Source organism: Pleurodeles waltl, chromosome 8 (genome assembly GCF_031143425.1).
Source record: "Pleurodeles waltl isolate 20211129_DDA chromosome 8, aPleWal1.hap1.20221129, whole genome shotgun sequence".
NCBI lineage: Eukaryota > Metazoa > Chordata > Amphibia > Caudata > Salamandridae > Pleurodeles > Pleurodeles waltl.
In genome coordinates this window covers 15,623,978-15,637,200 of record NC_090447.1, presented here as the reverse complement: position 1 = coordinate 15,637,200, position 13,223 = coordinate 15,623,978, and the positions used below count along the sequence as shown (strand labels likewise).

Here is a 13,223-nt window from a genome sequence, read left to right as displayed (position 1 = left end):
GTACCCTTACACCACGGCACAAGGGTGGCTGCGTTGGTGCTAGGCAGCCAAAGGGATGCTAGTGCAAGGAATGGACAGGAATGCATCATATTATGATATATACAGCACATTCCCGCCCTTTCCCTTTCACGTAGTGCAGCTCATGCAGCAAGGTGGCTTGCTGCACTGCATGAAAGCTACATAAATATGCCCCTAATTGCTTTTCCTCAGTGCATGATGGTTCCAATCATCTTTACTTAATTTTGTTTTCCTTTGAGATGTTCCCTGGTGTTCCTCTCAGGATGTAGCAGAATAATATAACTCTTGGGAAAGAATATGCATCCGAGCAGTCCAGCACTGGAGCACAGGATGGCAAACACCTCCACGGCCACCATGTACTTCCCCCGTGTGCTCAGGTACGCTGGGATGAAGGAGATCCACACACTGACAAACACCAGCATACTGAAGGTGATCAGCTTGGCCTCGTTGAAGCTTCCAGGAAGATTCCTTGAGAGAAAGGCCACTATGAAGGTAACTGAGGCCAAAAGCCCCATGTATCCCAGCATGCAGTAGAAGAAGATAGAGTCTCCTTCATTACATTCAAAAGTTATCTTCTCATTAGAAAATGACATATTCATTTCTGGAAACGGTGGGGAGGTCGATGTCCACACAATACAGATCAAAATTTGTACTAATGAGCAGAATAAAATGATCAGAATAGGTGTCTTTGAGCCAAGCCATTTCCTTGCTTGGCTACTTGGATTTGTTGCCTTAAAAGCAAGAACAACAATAATAGTTTTTGCAAGAACAGCAGAGACGCTGATCGAAAAAACAATTCCAAAGACAGTCTGCCGCAGCATGCAGGTGAACCTCCTTGGAAGGCCAATGAATATGAAAGAGCAGAGGAAGCAGAACATAAGGGCAATGAGGAGCAGGTAACTGAGTCCACGGTTGTTGGCTTTGACGATGGGAGTGTCTCGGTACTTGATGAAGACACACAAGGTGGAAGCAGTGAGGAAAATCATGGTTAAGGCAGAGATGGTGAGTGTTAGACCCAGGGGTTCTTCAAAAGTCAAAAACTCAATCTGCTTTTTAATGCATCGGTCCCGTCTCTCATTGGGCCATTCAGTTTCAAGACATTTTTCACATTTCACTGCATCTGAAACATAAATACAGTAGTTATGCATGTTGTTGGAGAATTTTGTTGATTTAATAAGGGAAACAAGTGCAGGCGTACTATACAACAACATCCAAAGCACAATAGCATTATTCCATTATGTTTCACAAAACATCCAAACTTCTTACAATGCTATTACATTGCTATTCACCTATCTTCCATTTTCCACAATTTGCCACTTTTCATTGACATTTTCCCTGATCCTTGTTGCTCTTTTGATCATTAACAGCTCTCTCCAATTAATAATAGTCCCAAAAACGTTCTCATCACTGTACAGTTCGTATGGGATCCTCCTCGTAGAAAACTGGCAATGAACAACCTAGTCATCGCAACAGCAATAAACACAATTTAGCAATATTTAACTGGATTAATATTTTGCACCCATGATAACACATTATTTTGTTACTTGTTTATTGAATTGCAAAATACTTGACATTACATTTTCAGTTCCCCACTGGAGCGTGAGAGACCACTCAACTGCTGTTTCTCGCCGCTTCAGTGCAGAGTCTGCGATGTCAGCGCAACCTTCGGTGTGCTGCTGTCACAAAGAGGGCTGCAGGGGCTGCTGTGGAAGCACTTCCACAGTGCCCTGCCTTCTGATAAAAGGAAAGGAATCTCCCGGTTCAAGCACCACAGGATCCTTTCAAGCCCCCTTCAGTGTTGGCGTATGGCTGACAGCCGCACTGGGATGAGATTGCTGGCGTTGGCCATTGGCAGACACTAGCACTTAAGAGGTTAATTATGTGACAACTATTTAGGCTTGCCTTTCAGTTTAAGTTTTTCTTTAACTTACAGTTGCAGAAGCAGTGCATAGGGAGTCCAGCTATTCACCTGTAAGATAGGGGTTAAAGACAGATCTTGAATTTTTTTTTTTTATACTGCAGCCAATCAGCTAATTTCTCTTTTATGTTTTGGAGCTTCCTTAACAGGCAAATAAGTGTTGGCTCTAATCCAAAATCAAATCTGGCTGCAGACTGTACAGTGCAGCAATCATATAGGAGAATCATTGATTCAATGAGTTAACCATCACTTTGGAAGCTCTAAAATAATACTGCACAAACTGTGGATTGGCAGCCAAAAACTAGTGTAACAAATTTGGTTGCAATGAGATCACGGTTCGTGCAGTTGTGGGTGGCAAGCAGAATCCTTCTCCAATTAGAGGTCTTCCACAAAAAATCCATCATTATAGGGTAAGCATATGTTTAAACTTTTTAACAGAATGTGCTCTGCTGATGAATTTAGTAATTTTGAGTAAAATCAGTTTAGAAAATCAGTTTTACCCTTGTGTTTTGTCATGATATATTTCATAATGTACCATCTCCTCCAGCTACACACTCATATAGTTACAGGAGCAACTCTCTCAACCATTGCCCTACCTAGGAACTACTTGATGTCCTTGACATGTCTTTCACTGAAGCTCATGATTTTGGTGGTAACAGCTAAATGATCACAAAGGTTGTACAGCTCAAACCCAACACTTAAATCCTCACTCAGGCTGCACATCACAAACTCTGATATTCTTTTCTCCAGTAGCAGCAAATACTGACTGCCAAGTCTTAATGAAAGGATGTAGCTTTTATGAATTTCACCACTGACCACGATGGGTATCAAAGAGTGAACCAGCTATTGTACTATCTGCAAATTTGTGTTCTCTGGATACACAAATGTGTTACTTCATATTTTAGCTATTATTATTAACAGCATCTTACTTCTCCTTGGGTAGACATCATCTGTGTATAGTGCCAAACAATATCTTACTGATTTTCACTTTGACACTGAAGCCCATTTGTCAAAATATACCACAACTTTACCATAGCTATAACCTGTCAGGAAAACTATTGCCAGTGTTCTTAAGTTCTTCCCTCAGCAAAAACAATTCCCCTTTTCCTTATACCCATGTTGGTTTCATCAGCGTCCTCACTCCCAGAGGCTCTTGCGGAGGCTCCTCTTAGAACTAGCCTCTTCAGGTTTAACTGCCACTGAAGATGGTGGCTGCAAATCTTTGTGAGGTCAGCGCTCTAGTGTTTCTTCTTTAGTCTCGTGCTGGAGCTTCCCTCCAGCTGTTTCTCTCTGTGAGCCGCGCACTTCAACTGCCATCCTGAGGAAAATGAGCAGTGTTCCTGAGGCGCTTCATTTCATTGAGAATTCATCCAGTTTTGAGTAATTAATTCTTTTTCTTGTTACAGTGTGCACACCAGCTACTTTTTCCCTTCTGGAGAAGCTGAATTTCTTCCTTGTTCCAACAACTGGCTATCGGCTTTCTGAGGAGAATTTGTTTTGGCTTAACAGAACTTCAAGCAACTGCAGTAAGGAATCCTTTTGTATGATTTCAAGACTTGCCAATATATATATGTACATATATATTCAAAAACTCTTTGCTTTGCAGACTTGCCAGTCTTAGAGACAAACATCAGTGCTCAGACTAATTCCTAGAGACTGTGACTAAGAAAACTGAACCTTGAGAAGGAGTTTTCGTTTCCTGTAAAAGAAGTTAGTAGATTGTATATTGGTGAACCTTTGAACTGTTCTCCAGAGAACCTTGGGAACCTCTGACTCCTGGAGACAAGAAGATATTAAGTTAACATTGTTCTCTTAGAGAGAAGCTACTCTCTCAAAAGTTCTGGGTTAGGAGAACAATAGAATTGGGTGAATGTGAGTGGCTGAACAGTTGAATGTGCAGTAGGAATGTACTTATCTATACTCTTATCACCCGACTGCAGGTGCTTCCTTTAAAGAAATCCCAATAAGAAGAAAGGTGCAGGTTACAGAAGCACACACTGAATATCCTATCTTCAAGTGGGAAACACAGGCTGGAACTGGATCTGGAAGCGGTCTCTCTTTTTCTATTTCCTTTCCCTTTTCCCCCTAGCGCATGCAGGGTTCGGATAGTCAGTAAAGTCGAAGCACGCATCTGTTGGAGGGAGTTGGGTAAAAGGCATCTGCTCCTGTGGAAGTTTGATTTAATGGGTAATCTCCTGACATTGGCAAGTTATAATGAAATTGTTCTTTCTACGTTTTTTGACCTTGTATACTGATTTGAAACCCTTCTGAATAGATACATATGTAAGGTCAGGAGCTCTGAGGACAGTCTCATCCTTTCAAACCTCACAAAATTCACTGCTTCAATGTTGAGGTAATGAATCCTTTGTAGACTTAATATCATAAGGATTATACTTACATTTCTATAATGGTAGTTACTCTCCTTCTCCCTTTATACCTCTTTCTGGATGTAACCTGGATTTACATATGAAGCTTAACTCTTGTTTTCTGCACCGTTGCTATATAACGCTTTTTCACATGCTACTGCTAGTAAATTATGAAAAAATATAATTGTGTCACTTGATTCAAAAGCAGAAGACTAAACACTATCCTTATAGTTATAAAGCATTCAGTGAGACCTTAACTTGAGAATGAGTTAAATGTAGAGTGTAGTAAATAGAGGTATACCTGTGAGAGTGCTCATTTCTCCTTGGGAGCACAGAACACAATCATAGCAGCAGACAGACTTCCCCTCTCTGGCGGCCTTTCTGTACCCTGGAGAACAGCTCTCACTGCAAACAGAGCGCGGGACCTGAGGAAGAATGGGGAGAGGATTCTAATGTTACAGAGCTGCAGGAACATGGCCATTAGTAGAGACACAGAGATAATGAATGGGGAAGTTGTTACACAGTAGGAGATAATGAATGAAGAGCTTGGTAGGGACTGAGAGATAATTAATGAAGAAGAATGGTAAGGACTGAGAGATAATTGATGAAGATGTTGGTGGGGATCAAGGGACACTGAATGGAGTGGTTGGTAGGGATAGAAAGATAATTAATGAAGAGGTTAGTAAGGACTGACAGGTAATTAATGTAGACGGTGGTAGGGATAAGCGATAATGAATGGAAAGATTGGTAGTGACCCAGAGATAATGAATGGAGAAGTTGGTAAGGACTGAGAGATAATTAATGAAGAAGTTTGTTAGGACTGCAAGATCATTGATGAAGAAGTTGATAGGGACTGATAGATAATTAACGATGAAGTTGTAGGGACCAAGGGATAATGAATGAAGGGATTGGTTGGGACACAGAGATAGTTTATGAAGAAGTTGGTAGGGACCTACAGATAATGAATGGAGAGGTTGATTGGCAATGAGAGATAATTAATGACAAGTTTGATAAGGGCTGAGAGAAAGTTAATGAAGAAGTTGGTAGGGACCAAGACAAGAGATAATGAATGGAGAGGTTGGTAGGGACTGATAGATAATTACTGAAGATTGGTATGGCCTATGAGATAATAATGAAGAAGTTGGTATGGACCAAGTGATAATGAATTAAGAGGTTGGTAGGGACTGAGAGATAATTGAAAAGTTGGTAGGGACAAACAGATAATGAATGGAGAGCTGTATAGGGACTGAGAGATAATTATTGAAGAAGCTGGTAGATACCAAGAGATAATGAATGAAGAGATTGGTAAGGGAATGAGATGTAATTAAGGAAGGGGCTGGTAGGGACCAAGAAATAATGATTGAAGAGATTGCTAAGGGAATGAGAGGTAATTAAGGAAGGAGTTGGTAGGGACCAAAAGATAATCAATGAAGAGCTTGGTAGAAACAGAGAGATAATTAATGAAGAAGTTGGTAAGGACTGAGACATAATCAATGAAGAAGTTGGTAGGGACCAAGACATACATAATGAAGAAGTGGTGGCAACCAAGAGATAACTCATGAAGAATTCTACAGGACCAAGAAATAAGTAATCAAGGATTTGGTGGCGATCAACAAACAGATAATGAAGAGTTTGATTTGGACCAACAGATAATTAATGCAGAGGTTGGTAGAGACTGAGCTATAATTATTAAATAAGTTGGTAGGAACACAAGATAATGAATGAAGAGTTGGTAAGGAATGAGAGGTAATTAATGAAGAAATTATTAGGGGCCGAGAGATAATGAATGGATAGCTTGGTAAGGACTGAGAGATATTTAATGAAGAAGTCGGTAAGTACTGAGAGATAATTAATGAAGACGTTGATAGGGATCAATAGATACTTAATGAAGAGGTTGGTAGGGACTGATACATAATTAATGAAGATGTAGTTAGAGAACAAGAGATAATGAATGGAGAGTTTGGTAGGGAGTGAAATATAATTAATGAAGAAGTTGGTAGGACCAAGATATAATGAATGGAGAGATTGATTGGGGCCAAGAGATAAGTAATGAAGATGTTGGTGGCATCCAAGAGATAATTTATGAAGAGTTTGATTTGAACCAAGAAAAAATGACTTGAGAGCTTGATATGGACTGAGAGATAACTAATGAAAACCATGGCAGGGATTAAGACATAATTAATGAAGAAGTTGGTAAGGACTGAGAGTTATTTAATGAAGACGTTGATGGAGACCAATAGATAATGAACGGAGAGGTTGGTAGGGACTGAGAGATAAATAATAAAGATATTGGTAGGGACCAAGAGATAATTGATGGAGAGCTTGGTATGGAATGAGACATAATTAATGAAGAAGTTGGTAGGGACCAAGAGATAATGAATGGAGAGGTTGGAAGGGACCAAGAGATAAGTAATGAAGAAGTTGGTGGTGACAAAGCGATAATTCAGAAAGAGTTTCATTTTGACCAAAAAATAAGTAATCAAGAAGTTGATGGCGACCACATTAAAGAAGAGTTTGATATGAACCAAGAGATAAATAATGTAGAGGTCCGTAGGGGTGAAGAGACAATGAAGAAGTTGATGACAACCAAAGAAAATTCATGAACATGTTCACAGGGACCAAGTGATAATTGATGAAGGGGTCGTTACAGACTAAGAGATAATAAATGAAGAAATTGTGAACAATTCTGTAACAAAATTTGTTTAACTACGTCTGCACAATCTGCCTATGAATTAAGAAATATTTATGGTTCAGAGGAAAAATGCAATAAAAGAACAATCTTAGGTTTTCAAATACTTACATATACCTTATAAAGACTTTTTCCAACAGTGAATCGGTGATTGTTGGTTCAACAATTCTTTTTGTAAAGATTTTTTATTGGCAAACTAACAATATGGTCTTAGTGCTTGTAAAAAAAAATAACGATAATCTTAACAAACATTTCACTAAAAACATAATAATATCTTTGAGACATCAGACATTGTGATAAGTATGATATATTTCATCTTGGGGCTCCACTGTGCTCATTCACTAAAGCTACTCTGCATATTACGCATGCTCTGTATCATCACAGAAGTAACTTAAAACTCTAAAAATGATTTTCGTCAGTAGGTGGGGTGTATTTGCTTTCCATTACATTTTTGCCTTTTTAATAAATGCACCTTTACCAGTTTAGCTTTTTAAAACATATTTTATTGGTTTCTGTATACATAGATCAACTTACAATACAGTCACAGCTCCCCATTTTCCTGCCAGGTGCAGCGTGGATCTGACAGAGTAATTGTCACAATTTGCCCTGATTAAGGGGCAGTACATGTCCATCACAAGGAGGGACCTCATTCGAGTAGTGGAGGCTCCAAGGCACATGTCATACAGAGGTGGTTCAGTGCAAGGGGCATTAGTCAGTGGTGCGAGAAAATCAACAAACAAAATCAATAACTAACAAAAAGTAAACCAAACTAATCGCCCTTCTGGGGTGTATGGAGTAAGGGGGAGCCATGGATCAGATGATGGAGAGGGTGATGTCCATGCTATGACACTGATGATATGTACCAGAGAGGGGGAGGGGTGGGCCCCGGAGAGAAGTTGAGTATGCAAACAGGTGAGACGAGCCCAGCCATGGATAAGGGGTGCAATATCAGTTTGGGACGCTCTCCTCACTCTCAGGGGCAGCTGAAGGTTACCAGAGTCATCAATTTGCAGGGCATTCCCACACTATAGTGCCAAATTTGTGTGCATAGTCCGATGACCAGTGTCCTCAATGTGCTTCCCCCTGCAAGGCTGCACTTTTGCATTCTCTCCATTTAATTATCTCTGCATGCCACAGCAGACGGCTGGGTCCCAAGGGATTTTGCAAGCCATTAACAATTGCCGTGAGCCATGATCAGTACTAGGTCTATAAATATGGTTGTTATTAGTTTCAGCTCAGGTCGAGGAAAAAGTCCCAGTAAGCAATACAGCAGAGTTTTCAGGATATCCCATGTTTGTTCACTCGCTCCATGCAGGGATAAAGTGGCATGTCATCAGCATATAGTGATTTATATTATGGGATGTTGCCCAGGTATAGCCCATTGAAAGGAGTTTCTCCACCTAGGCGTTGACACCAGGGCATTGACTGCCATGGCAAATAGTACCAGAGATCGCAGGCAGCCCTCTTGATACAGCAAGGGTCGGAAATAAGCCCACCAGACTTATTACATACAGGAGGGGAGGTACATAATAATTTTGTCTAGTTGAGGAAACTACTACAAAGGCCCGTAACAAACATGGGGATGTATAGAAAGTCCTAATGTATGGAGTCAAAAGCTTTCTTTATGTGAACTGCCAGGATGGCAGCCTTGGGGTACTCATGGAATGGGGTGTGTAAAATACGAGCAAGTCGTCTGATGTTGGGTACTGTGATAATACCCAATGGTTCGCTTGTATTAAGTTCTGAAGCCAAGGCAGCAGTCATGTAACTAGGATCTTGCGCAAATTGGAGCGAATGGATGCCACTCTCCTTAGTGGCATTGCGGAGTTTGGTTAGTGGGGTTGCTAATATGTCCACAAAGAAAAAGTAAAATGTCATCAGTAATCCACCAGACTCTAGAGCTTTCACCCTGGCCAGAGATTGTATGGCCTCTCTCACCTCTTGAACCTGGAAATCTCCCCTGACCAGGGTGACCATGTCATGGTTCAGTCTGTTAGTCTCAGTGACTATAGCATAAGTGTGTAGTTCTTGCGGGACTGTTCCAGACAGGCAGAGTAAAGGTTAGCAAGGTATTGTGTATGTGTACCTTATGGCCTGCATAGTAAACCATGGATAGTATTGGGACATGGTGTCTATGGGGAATAGCAAGCCATGGTAGTAAACGCTGGGCTTTATCGTGTTCACTGTGTGGCTTAGTGATTTATTGACTGTTGTCTTGCCTGCAAGCCTCTCAATTATTGCTAGCAGTTTCTTCCTCTCAGACCCGACACACTGACATATAGTAGAGTCATGAGGTCTCAGCCTATCTAGAGTGTCAAGGAGTCATTCCTGCTGTATAATCTCATGCTGAAGCTCCGAGCAGATCCCCAGTGACACAACTTACAATGGACTGGAACCACCACCTCCCTTTCAGTCAGGAATGAGGACTCAGTCTCCCTGTTGTCTGCTAAGTAGTTGCACAGAGGGACCCTAGTGAATCCCAGAAGACTGGGTCCTCCAGGACCCCAGTGTTAAGTTTCCAAGTCAGAATCAGTGACTTGTCCAAGTGCAGGCTTAACAGAAAGGGGTTGTGGTCTTAATGATATTCTAATTAGACTGCCCTATCACATGACAGTCCATTGCAGAGTAATGTGTCCAGGTGTACAAAAAGGTCATGTAATCTTGAGTAATACGAATATTCACAGAGTACCGGGTTGCGGTCCCTCCAGGTATCTACTTGACCCCACTCCCTCATCCAGCCTAGAAGGATTTTTTCTACAGCGTGAGCCAGAGAGGTAGGCAGCAGAGGGTGGGAACTGTTCAGTGTCATTTGCTATGCAATTGAAGTCACTCTCTGAGATCAGCAGTGTAGTAGTGTGGTAATGTGCATGGTTAGGGAAGAGAGGAAGGGCAGTTGGACTACATTTGGAGCATTAATATTAATCAAGGCAGCCACTGGAAATGCTTTGAAGGGCAAATTTGGTGCCCTCCTTGCATAATCCAGTCTACACCAGTCAAGAGACCCCCAGTCCCTGCTCTTGCACAAAACTGGACAAAGGAAAGGGGATTGACCACTCCTGTGTCCATCACCAAGGTGCTTATCTGTTTAGCTGACCAATTCCCATTTCAGGGCTATTTAGGGTCTCTCTCTTGGGTGGTTCTTCAGATTTGGATTGCAAGACTTCAGCAGGAATCCTCTGCATCCTTTACTTCACCTTCTTACCGAAGAAACTGCATCCGGACCCTCCAGGAACTCTATAAACTGTAACAAAGAAGCAAAGTAGACTTCTGCATCATTGCATCTTCAGCTCCTGCCAGCAACTGCAACTGTTTCCTGGTCATACATCCTCAGCAGACAGCCTGTCTTCAGCCTGCACCAGAAGACCGAAGGAATCTCCCTTGGAGGGAAGGAGTTACTCCCCTGCTTCAGCAGGCACCTCTCTGCAACAACGACCGACGGCGTGGGTCCAGTCTCCTGATGAGCTGCATGGATCCTGCCTCATGGGTGGTGGACTGAAGTGGTCCCAATGGTCCTGACATCAAACAGTCCAACTTTTGTGTGAGGTAAGAGCTTGCCTCCCCACGCAAGACAGTACCCCTGTGCAGCCCGTGTGTTTTGCAGTTGCCAAGGCTTTTTGGCATCCTTCCACAAAGTTCTTCATGCACTGTGCAGCTCCGGCCCCCAGCACTCCTTCCTGTGACGCACAGCTTCCTGCGTGGTTCTCCGGCGGCGTGGGACCCTTTGTTGTAGTGTTGCATGAGCCTTCCTTTGCACCTTCTTTGTCCCCATGCTGTGGAACTCCTGTGCATTCTGCCTGGTCTTCTGAGGGCTCTCTGAGTTGATGAGAGCCACCTCTGACTCCCCCTCCTGGGTAGAGTCCACCAGGTGCCTCCTGGTCCCGGGCACCACCATTTTCTGCTGACCGCGAGCTTTGCATTTGCCAAGGCTTGATGGCAGAATCCAGCGACGTAATCCAGGCTGCAATCATCCATCTGGTGTGGACATCATCTGCACCATCCATGAACGTGCATCCATCTTCTTGGGTGTTGCACTGACTGTTGTTCTTCATCTGTGGTTCTTCTTTTGCACCTTCATCCGGGTTAGCAGGGGCTCCTGTTCTCCCTGGCCTCTTCTGTTCTTCTTGGACTTGGTCCCCTTTTTCCACATGTCCAGGAATCCATCTTTGGTGTTTTGCAGACCCTTTTGGTTCTTGCATAATCTTCTTTCTCTTGTTGTGTGTTCTAGGAAAGTTACAGTGATTTATTCCTGCTTTCCTGGGTTCTGGGGTGGGTCTTATTACATACCTTTGGTGTTTTCTAATACTCCCAGGGCCCCTCTACACACTACACTTGCCTGGGTGGGAAAACGACATTTGCATCCACTTTCTTAGTATATGGTTTGTGTTCCCCCTAGGCCCATTTCTAACTATTGTGATTTTCACTATTTGCACTGTTTTCAAACTGTTTTTACAGCTATTTCTGCATACTAGTGTATATATTGTATGTATTACTACTTCCTAAGGGAGTATAGTCTCTATGGTATTTTGGGCATTTCTGTCACTAAAATAAAGTACCTTTAGTTTTGTTACACTGAGTATTTTCTTTCATGTGTGTGAGTACTTTGTGACTACAGTGGCACTGTATGAGCTTTGCATGTCTCATGGACAAGCCTTGGCTACTCAGCTACAGCTACCCCTTAAGAGCCTGGCTTCTAGACACTGCCTACATTTCACTAATAAAGGATAACTGGACCTGTTATAAAGTGTATGTACCTTAGGTAGCCACTACAAACCAGGCAAGCCTCCTAACATTGAATCAGTGTTGAATTTGGGGCCAGCCATTCTAAGGGTTGCATCCAGGGTGTGTGATCATGGAGGGTGCTGCCACTGCCTTGTCAATGCCAGCATGGGCCTGTTGCTGCATTGGCCGTACCCTCCCTCACTTGGTGTGGGCAAGAGTTCCTGCGTTTTTGGAGTTCTGGTAAAGTAGGCTCCCAGCAGCAGGGTCCATCTGAGTCATAGGGCCTGATTTATGTCAGCAGAGGGAATACTCAGTCACAAACATTAAAGATATTCCTTCCGCTGTATTACACTCCCCATAGGATGGAATGGGATTGTGGTTTGGTCGACAAGCGGTCCTTCACTTTTGTGTTGGTGTATTCCCCTCCAATGACTTCTATATCAGGCCCATAGCCTTCAAGCAATGGCCATGCATTCTCTATGCAGAGAAGAAGATTAGCATCTCATCCAGAAGGACCCGCAGTTTAGGTGGGAATAGTGGGGTATATGAGACTCCAATGGCCTCATTTACAAGGCCTTTGCACCACTGCTATGTCATTTTTTGGACGCAGCAGTTGCACTCAGCAGTGTTTTCCACTGCTCCACATTTACAAACGGACACATTGGGACCAATGCGTCAGTTTGGAAACCCTTGTATCACATTATACCTGTGCCAGGTATGAATTATGCAAGGTAGGCTTTCCCAGGCAAAAAACCATGAAATATACAACATTTCACTGTGTCATTCTGCGACTTCACTGCATCAAAAAATTCTAATGTCAGAGCAGACATTAAACTAATGCAGGGCTTTTGTCTATGGGAGCCTTCCTCACATTGGCTGGAGTAGCTTAATTCTTTTGATGCTAGTCCAGCAATGTGTAAGTTTAGCGCAACAGATGTGTCCAAATTTCTGACGCATCTTCTGAATATGTACGCCACAGAGCTCTGTATAGTAAATACTGTGCACCCATGGCATCATTAGGGAATCATTGAGCAGCACAAGAAATCTGATGCATTGGACCGATGCGTCAATTTCTTGTAAATGAGGCCCCAAGTTTCTGGAGTCTGCAGCAGTAAAACTGAGTAAAATTAAGACATGAGCATTGTCCACCTAGTAGGGGCCTGTCAAAGAAGAAAGACATGGTCTGTTTAGTGCTACAGGTGCACCGCCAGTGAGCATGGGTGCACCTTGGGGTGGGGGCACGCTGGTACTCTGTTTCTCGCTCCAGGTTATAATATTTAGACAAGCCCTCTAGTGCCATTATCTGCTGCAGCCAGTGGTCTAGAAACATGATCATGGAAAAGCCTTCCACTCACTCCTGTCTGTAATGTTGTTATACCGGTCCCTTCCCTTATGGTCCTCTATCTGGGCCTCGAGTGTCTTCACCTTGCCCGTAAGTGTGCTTAAATCCACTGCTTGTGATTATGATGCAGGGCTTAATTCTAGCACCTTTGACTCCACATGCCTGGCGCGA

General features: G+C 42.7%; 1 protein-coding gene across 1 annotated transcript in view; it reads right to left on the bottom strand.

Moving 5' to 3' along the window:
* Positions 1–236: 236 nt before the first annotated feature.
* The window catches only part of LOC138249292 (extracellular calcium-sensing receptor-like), a 108,824-nt gene continuing 95,837 nt past the window's right edge, over positions 237–13,223 (bottom strand). The window contains exons 6-7 of the mRNA XM_069203248.1: positions 4,604–4,727; positions 237–1,138 (exon numbers count right to left, since the gene is read on the bottom strand). Of these exons, the coding sequence (XP_069059349.1) occupies positions 237–1,138; positions 4,604–4,727 (1,026 nt within the window). The remainder of the gene's footprint in view (positions 1,139–4,603; positions 4,728–13,223) is intronic.